The 9,590-nt window shown below is 42.1% G+C and overlaps 1 protein-coding gene across 1 annotated transcript; it reads right to left on the bottom strand.

Annotated features, from left to right (window-relative positions):
- Positions 1-3,932: 3,932 nt before the first annotated feature.
- On the bottom strand, positions 3,933-8,006 carry LOC133534087 (uncharacterized). The gene is made up of 4 exons (XM_061873176.1): positions 7,739-8,006; positions 6,086-6,225; positions 5,693-5,920; positions 3,933-3,950 (listed from the first exon to the last, which is right to left on the bottom strand). The coding sequence occupies exons 1-4, from the start codon at positions 8,004-8,006 to the stop codon at positions 3,933-3,935; spliced, it is 654 nt and encodes a 217-aa protein (XP_061729160.1).
- Positions 8,007-9,590: the final 1,584 nt, after the last annotated feature.

Raw genomic sequence — 9,590 nt, 5'->3', positions numbered from 1 at the left:
CGTACGAGCTCATGGCAAACTTTATGTTCACCGGACAAACCGTCAACAAAAGAATTTGATGACCTTGTGAACAGTTATGAAGAAGCACCTACAGCCGACGCGAAGTACCATGGCCGAACGATTTAAATTTCGTCAGAGGACACAAAGAAGTGACGAACCATCGCGGTATATACTGCGGAGTTAAACAAGTTAACAAAAGATTGTGATTTTCAAGAAGCCAGTTTTAAAAGAGAATTTACGAGACCAATTCGTGTGTGGTATCCGTAATGATAGCATTCGGCAAAAGTTATTTACGGAAGATAACCTAACATTTGAAAGAGCATTTAAAATAGCGGTGGCGATGGAAGCAGCAGAAAGTCATGCGGCGTTGGTACAGGACCGTTCTACAATAGAGGAGGGAGTATCATCATCCATGATAGCAACGGCAGTGCATCAGCTGGCCACGGTGAAGCGGGACAAGCGACAGTCGGCGGAGGCGGCTAGCACCGAGCGCTATGGGCCGCGCGGTCAAAAGGTCACGCAGGGCGACGGGACAAAGGGCGCTATGGGCGCGGGCAAGCGACGAGTCGTTACGAACAGTGCGGACTGGAAGGGAGGACAAACCCAGCAATGTTTCGGCGTGCGGAGGGCAGCATGGACAGAGCTCGTGTAAATTTAGGGCCTATGTTTGCAGAGTATGTAATAAAGAAGGGCATCTTAAGAAAATGTGTCCGAATTTAAGAAAAAACGTCTCTTTTCATGCGATGTTAGAAGAGCAGGCAGGGTACCAGTATTCAGACAGTGACAGTAACGGCAGTGAAGAGGTAAATAACTTTTCTATAGATGCTAAAAAGTTGAAGAAGTATGGGCCTTACATGGTGCAATTAAAAGTGAATAATGTAAATTTAGTTATGGAAGTAGATACGGGCAGTGCGATATCTTGTATTAGCTATGATTGTTATAGTCAATTATTTCCTGAGTGTCCGTTAAAAGCTAGCAATTTGAATTTATGTTATTATACGGACATAAGTGTCAAACCCGCAGGTAAAATATTACCTTCGGTGCAATATAACAAAAAATGTAAAGAGTTAGATTTGTATGTAATGGTTAACGGGAAAACGAGTTTACTCGGCAGACAGTGGATAAAAGAGTTAGGAATACTACCTGACTTAGTAAAATCCGTCAATTGTAATAATGTTAGTACAAAGCATATTTTTGACATAAACGATTTCAGTTCCAGATATTGTGAAGTATTTGAAGGCGGCTTGGGAAGGTTTACTGGCGGAACGGTGGGGTTCCGGCTGCGAGAGGGCGCGGCGCCCGTGTTCCTGCGCGCACGACCTCTGGCGTACGCGCTGCGCGAGCCAGTTGAGCGCGCGCTCGATCAGCTGGTGGCGGACGGTGTGATCACTCCGGTAAACTCGTCCGACTGGGCTACGCCTATTGTTCCGGTGATGAAAAAAGATGGAACCATTCGGGTATGTGCTGACTTTAAGCTAACTCTCAACAGATGTTTGGAGGTAGACCGTTTTCCGCTGCCACGGGTTGATGACTTACTTGCTAAATTATATGGAGGGACTCGATTTACCAAATTAGATTTATCGCAAGCGTACGCACAATTTGAATTAGACGAATCCAAACGGTTTACAGTGATAAATACCCATAAAGGCTTATTCATGTACAATCGACTTATATACGGCTTAGCTTCGAGCCCCGGTATTTTTCAGAGGAAATTAGAACAGCTATTTGGAGATTTACCGCGCGTAGGTATTTTTTTAGACGATCTGATAATAACCGGGGAAGATGATGAAACGCATTTAAAAACGTTACATGAGGTGTTCAGAAGGCTCAAAACTTACGGTCTAAAGGTTAGGAAAGACAAATGTACTTTCTTTTCCGAATCGGTGACGTACTTAGGTTTCGTTATCAGTAAACATGGTGTACACACGTGTCCTGAGAAAATAGAAGCAATAAAAAAGGTTCCCGAACCAAATAGTATTACGGAGTTACGGTCTTTTATAGGCTTAGTAATGTATTATGCGAAATTTGTCCGAAATATTAGTACGGTACTCACACCGTTTTACAAGTTACTAAAGAAGGGGGTTACATTTCAGTGGAACCAGGAGTGTAGTGAGGCGTTTAGGAAAATAAAAGAAATATTAACGTCTAGTGAAGTCCTGGCTCATTATTCTCTCGATCTGCCGGTGGTTTTGACTTGTGACGCTAGTAGCTTGGGGGTGGGCGCTGTGGTGTCTCACATTACGCCGGACGGCGAGCGGCCGGTGGCGTACGCGTCGCGAACACTCAATGCGGCAGAAAAGGGCTATTCGCAAATTGAACGTGAAGCATTGAGTATAATATTTGGGGTGAGAAAATTCCACCAATATTTATATGGTAGGGAATTCACTTTACGGACCGACCATAAGCCTCTGGTATCTATTTTTGGCGAAAAGAAAGGAATACCAGTAATGGCAGCTAGTAGACTTCAACGATGGGCGGTATTGCTAGCCGGATATAATTTTAATATTGAATATGTGCGCAGTGAGAGTAACGCGGCAGACGCCCTGTCCCGTTTGCCGGTAAACAAATCGGTCAGTTTAACTAAAGAAGTTACGTATTTGAATTTTGTTCAAGATTTTTTACCTATAGATAAAAAAATGGTTCAAGTTAGCACAGAAAAAGATTCTGTATTAAGGCGAATAGTAAGTTATTTACAGACCGGGTGGCCATCATCAGTAAATGACAGAGAGGTCCAACCTTACTTTTTACGACGAAACGAATTGTATATGGACAGGGGCTGCATGGTTTGGGGCTACCGGTTAGTAATCCCAGAAGTATTGCGGGAAAAGTTATTACGGGAGCTACATGTGGGACACATGGGTATTGTAAAAATGAAGAGTATGGCGCGCAGTGTCATGTGGTGGCCGGGCATCGACGCGGACGTGGAGCGCACCTGCAGGAGCTGCGGCACGTGCGCGGCGGAGAGCTCGGCGCCGCCGCGCGCGCCGCCGCAGCCCTGGCGGTACTTGACGGACGTCTGGACCAGATTACATATTGATTGTTTGGGACCCATACAGGGTAGGACATTTTGATTCTTATCGATTCTACTTCTAAGTGGTTAGAGGTTTTCCAAATGCAGTCGACCACGGCGAAAGCTGTAATAAAGGTATTAGAGAGACTTTCTCGCGTTTCGGTTTACCACGAGAAGTAGTTTCGGATAACGGACCACCCTTTACAAGTCAAGAGTATAAAAGTTTCATGACACATAATCGGGTCAAGGTCACTTTTGCGGCCGCGTACCATCCGGCTTCCAACGGGGCTGCCGAGGGGGCAGTCAAGTTGTGCAAGCGGGCTATTAAAAAGGCTATGCGGGATGGTGGCGATATAGATGCAGCGTTGCAGGCTTACCTTCTAGCGTATCGGAATGTAGAACATAGTACCACAGGGGTATCACCGGCAGAGCTATTGCAGCGTAGGAAGCTTCGTTCCAGGCTAGACTTGTTAAAGGATGGATCGGTAGAAGACAAAGTCAAGGAACGACAAACAAAGCAAATAACTTACGCTGGCGGTACATCTAGGGAATTTAACGTGGGGGAAAATGTGTGGTATAGGAACTATAGTGGGGGTAGTAGATGGTTAGATGGTAGAATTCAGGAAAAAACAAGTTCACGTAATTATATAGTTGCAGCGGAAAACGGTTCATCCATTCATAGACATGTGGATCAAATTAAAAGTCGCTGGATGAGCACATATGAGGATCCGTCTCCGTCATCACCAACCCAAGAGTCGGACGGGTTGAGGAGTGAGCGCAACGACACATCTAGTGTAACGGTTGAAGATCAATGCCCTGCGGAGTCTGGTGGAGCAGCGGTGACAGCTCCCTCGCCACCCCGATCTAATACGTCAGAATCCACCGACCCCCCCGGTCAACCTTCCCCGGCCCACACTGAGACCTAGGGATAAGTTACGTTCTGTAAAAAGATATGGGTTTGAGATTGACTAAAAAACTTTATCATGAAAATGTACCTAGTTAATTAATTTTCATACATGTTAGAAATAAGGGTGGAGGTGTAATATATGGGTATAATGATGTAAGAAGGTAGAAACAATTCTCACTGACATAATGTATAAGTACCTACTTATCATCGCTCTTTTCCAATAAATGGTTGTTACCAAGCGGACGCGTCTTGTGCTTTCTCTCCGTTCTAGAAGTTCCTGGATAGTCAGTGCATCGTAAATACTTCAGCCTTTCTTTCCCCCTTTAGTAAGTTCATGTAATGGCGCGGCCACCATTGCAAAGTTTTCAACAAAACGCCTATACCAACTTGCCATGCCAATAAATCGTTTTAGTTCCGTAAATGTGGTTGGTCGTGGATAGGGATTGCAATCCGGTCCGGCGGATCCGGTAATCCGGCCGGATCCGGCACTTTTCTGGGGCTACCGGATCCGGTAAAAATCACCGGATCCGGACCGGATCCGGTAAAATTAAAATAATGCCTAAATACAGCACGCGCTGTGCGTTTTAGAAGAAGAAAAGGTGACTGAGGAGAGGTATGAGGTTGAACAGAACAGAAAACGAATGAAAATGTTTAAATTTAGTGAGATAAAAATATATTTATTATGACGATGACTGGGAACAAGAGAGGATTTCTTCTTCTTTCATATTGGTGGCACGATATGACGATTACATAAATATTGTAATAGAAGGAAAAATTAAAGCATGGAGATGCCATGGAAGGCATTTTTAATTTATGCTAAAGAGAAGGTTAATGTTAAAAAGATTATCTTTTTTCTTTACAATTTCATCCAATCATGCAGTTTCCTTCATCTCCTGGTACGTGCTACTCTACGTCTAGCCAATTCTTTATTTGATGCATGCAACTTTTCTTAGGAAGTCCCTTTCCGCGATGGTTTTTAATCCAACGCTCTATTATTTTTCGCATGAGATCGTCGTGCCGTGTTTCGTTCCCTATTATTTAACCAATATACTTTTCTGTAAATTATGATTTTTTTTAAACATACAGTTTACTACTTTCTCGGACAAAAAAAATAAAAATAGAACAAAGTAATATTGGAGCGCATTAAAAGTAAAATATCTTCTTTTGTTATTAGAATAAATATCAACGTTACAAAGAATTCAATCAGAGAACAGTTACGAAAACTTGTCCTTTCAAGAAGTTTCATTTCCCACCCCACATCCCATCATCAGGCTTTAGAAACTAATCAAATTTATAATTGTAAACGAAAATTTGAGCACTTGCAACTTGCAAATAGTTAAATATAATAAAAATCCGATTTCAAATTTTGTTTTTAAAGTAATATTCACATTGTAACACTTTTTACTACTAAGTTCTATTTTATTGTTAAGAAGTTATTTATTAACTTCAAATTATGGATTTAGGAATACGTATTACGCAAAAAACTATAAAAATATGTTATTTAATTAACTTAAATATACCTATACCAATCCGGATCCGGTCCGGCCGGATCCGGCCGGATCAGGGCCAAAATCCGGCCGGATCCGGCCGGATTGAAAATCGATCCGGTTTGCAATCCCTAGTCGTGGATAGTTCAGTATGGCGTCCACTTTACCTGGATCAGTTCTTAACCCCTCCTTGTCCACGAGATAACCAAGATACTTCAAGGAGGGACGAGCAAATTCGCACTTTTCAGTGTTCACGGTTAACCCGGCCATCTTCAACTGATTGATTACCCATCTCAGTGATGCCAAATGCTCCTCGAAAGTGCTACTACTGATCACTATATCATCCAGGTAAGTGAATATTTTCCCTTCGTGTTCTGGTGGAAGCAACTTGTCCATGAGACGTTGCTGCGTTTGTGACGCATTACATAAACCGAACGGCATTACCTTAAACTGGAACAGACCTTTTCCGGCTAGACCAAATGCAGTCTTTTCTTTACTCAAGTCATCCAAAGGAATCTGCCAGAAAGCAGAACGTAGATCTATAGTAGACAAGTAACGCGCATTTCTCAAACTATCTAGAATAACGGAAACCCTTGGTATAGGATACGAATCCTTCTTCGTTACTTTATTCAGCTGCCTGCTGTCTAGACACAAGCGGTTTTGACCCGAAGCCTTCTTTACCAGCAGTACTGGTGAACGCCATGAACTATTAGAAGGTTCAATGATGTCATTAGCTAACATATCATCTATTTCGTCTTCCAATTGCTTCATGATAGGAGGAGCAAAAGGATACTGGCGTTGGCATACAGGCAAGTTACTTTCTGTCTCAATATGATTCTAATCAAATGTGTTCTACCAATACCCGTACCGAGTCGCTCCCGCATTTCTTGGATGACTGATTCCAAGGACGTTCGCTGTTCTGCCGACAGCTCATCCCGAGAAATCACTGGTCGAACCGCTTCAACCTCACAAACCTCTTCAAAATCTTCCCGGCTTAATATGTCCGGATGATCACCAGTTTCACTAATACCCAACCCAAATTGCTTGAAGAAATTCATACCCAAAATTACTTCATGACTCAGCTGATCCATAATATGAAATTTAACCACTCTGTACTTACCTAAAAATTCAACTGGTAAATAAACAACAAAATCGACGGCATGAGGTGTGCCATCTGCAGTGGAGAAATTTTTCTGCGAAACAGATTGCGCCTGCACTCCAAGAGTGGACAATTTCCTGTTATAAAATTCCGGTTTTACAAATGATGATTGCGCACCACAATCTAAAAGTCCCGAAAATGACTTCCCTAATACCTTGAAGAAACCATAGTACCGATTGTCATGAGGCTTTGTATCAATAACGTTAATTTCTCCCGATACAAAAAACGAATTGATACGCTTCAGCCAATTCTGCCATTCACTACCATCACGATCTATTTCGGAAGCCCAACGGCAGGTTTGTCTTCCGAATTGGCGTTTCCCGAACAAGCGCATTTCTTTACCGTTGATCCGAATTTTCCACATTTGTAGCAGAACAACCTTTGCTTCTCGGCTGGGCATTCCCTAAACCCATGTCCAGTATTCCGACAGTTCCAGCATTTCATAGTTCCTGTGGTACGTCCAGTCTGCACAGCATTGCGTGCAATTGCATTTATCTCCCTTCCACGAAACGCCAAATCGGGTTCTACCAAACCTCGACTCTGACTGGGCTCTTGAAAGTTTTCACAATTCACCCTAGTATGTTCAACAATCCTTAATACTTCTAATAGCTCGGAAACTGTGGCAAAACGATCTCTGCAAACAGCACGTTGAAATTCCGGTTGAATATTTTTCAGCAAGATCGACAATTTTTGACGATCCGACAATTTGGTAGGCAAGCGATTAAACATATTCTGCATCAGGGATATGTAAATCAAAATATTTTCCTGCTTGCTCTGCGTGCGCTGTCTTATTTCATCCAAAAGCTCCTCCTCATAATATGGCCTTTGAAAAGAACTTAACAAGAGTTCCACCAGCTCATCCCAATTGGAGACCTGATCCCTATTAGCGCGAAACCAAATTAGGGCGTCATCTTCAAACAAATCAATTGCATAGCGAAACAAATCACTATCTGTAGCGTTGCGTGCGTCCTTTAACTCCTCAATACGTTCCAGAAACGCGTTAATACTTAACGTGCCCTTGCCATTAAACTTAATACCCCAATCTTTGAGCGGTATCAGTTTCCTCTTGGTAGCCTCTATATCGAGAGTTGATGTCCGCTGCAGTTGAGCACGCCGCACGTCACAGTTATTGAAAAGCGGATGCTGAACGGGCCTTATATCATTCTGCCTCTCACCCGACTCTAACATAGCCGGCAAGCCTGAACCAGACCCAGCCGCTACTCCACCATCGCTCGGTACACATTCCTTTTCCAACTTTTCAATATTTTTTATAGCCTCTGACCCTAACGACCTTTGCAGGATCTCCTTGTCCTTTTCAGAGATTGTGCCATCTCCCTCCTCATCCACGTTCTCCAACGTTTGCAACGAATTAAAAGCGTCTTGAATTTCCTTCAAAATGGCCAAGTGCCTTTCCGTATGCTCTTGTTCCGTCGGAATGATCATTTTCACACGACCCAATAAATGAGAGAGGCGAGTGAAAACACGGCGGAAATTTAACCGATCAGAACAACCCGCGATTTCATTGAGCGCCGCCGAGAGTAGTTTGAATTTTGACTCACAAATCGTTATTTCTGATAAAGGGTTGTCAACACAAAATTGGGGAACCTTAAGCGCAATTGAGGACTCGCCCCTTGACTCTCGATTGAATATTTCCCTAAGTATCTTCCGCATAGGTTCTACGGTCTGTATGTCACATATCCCTCTACACGCAAGTTCAAAAATTAACTCATCCTTTAAAAGATAATTAACCTCCATTATTAGTGTACAAACTAACTGAAAACTCTAAATACAAATGTCCAAAATACACAGTTGTATATCGTAAAGTATAGGTACCTACTTACTAGAATAAACAGAATAAAACAGTACAAGCTCAATTCTCAATTTACCGTACCCTATGGGCGCCAATGTAATGAGTCAGGTTCTTAACAAAAAGAGATAAATAAGATTTGAGCTTCCACATGCAAATATTTATATTTATATATGTATATATATTTTACAACTATTAAACAATAGTTTAAGTAGTGCGGAAAGTAATCTAGCACAGCGAAAGCAGAAATTAAAAGAACTGGCCAAATCAAAATTAGGATTTCCAATTAGGTCCTTTAGCCAGCATTTGTATACAATCAAAAAAAAAAAAATTAAAACATAAATCCAAAATAGTAAATACAGGATAACTTAAATTAAAACTTAAAGTTCTGTAACGGGTAGCAAACAAAACCAGATAAAAATAAAATAAAAACAAAATGAAAGAAAACAAAAACACAAAAAGTCCTCGTGTGCTGAGGATCGAACCCAAGACAAAAATAGCGCGTAATATTTCGACCAGACGTCTGAACCGCCGAACCAACAGCCCGTTGTTAACAGCGGCGAATTTAGTGTTCTTATGAACGAACGTCTCGTCAGCCCTTCATTTAATTTTCTGGTCTTGATTATTATATTTGATACACGTTTAATCACCGTGTGCATAAGGGGCGTTCCTCAAAGGCCCCTGTCTGGATAACGATTGTGCACTTATTTTAGCAATTACTGAACCAAAATTCAATTAGTTTACAACCAAATTGCACTAAAAACTGAATAATTTCATTATAATTTTATCCGCGGACACAGTGACATTCACTCGCCGGACCGGATCTTTTCTCTTGCCACCCTCATTTTGTAAGAATCACCAACTGACGTGAATCAATGCGCAAAACTAGCGATCTCTAAGACCCGTACGACATCTATCTCAAGATTGAGTAAACAATCATTACACTATGTAAAAGAAACAATAAACGCAACTACTTACCAAATAATGCCAAAACACTAGCGGAGTGTATTTTCGGACACACGATTTCTTCTAGCATTTTACTTCGCGGCACATAACATCGTCGGTCGGAGCGACCAGTGCGGACTGAAGAGGGGAGCAGAATAAAATGGCGCATCACGTGGGGTTGCCAGCATTTAAAAAAGTCCACAAAATAAGGGTACAATCAAATAATACGATCATACCCGATGTCCGGGATTACCCGAACGCACCTTATACACTAA

The sequence above is a fragment of the Cydia pomonella genome, unplaced genomic scaffold, assembly GCF_033807575.1.
Source record: "Cydia pomonella isolate Wapato2018A unplaced genomic scaffold, ilCydPomo1 PGA_scaffold_50, whole genome shotgun sequence".
Taxonomy (NCBI): domain Eukaryota; kingdom Metazoa; phylum Arthropoda; class Insecta; order Lepidoptera; family Tortricidae; genus Cydia; species Cydia pomonella.
This window is presented reverse-complemented; position numbering and strand designations above follow the sequence as displayed.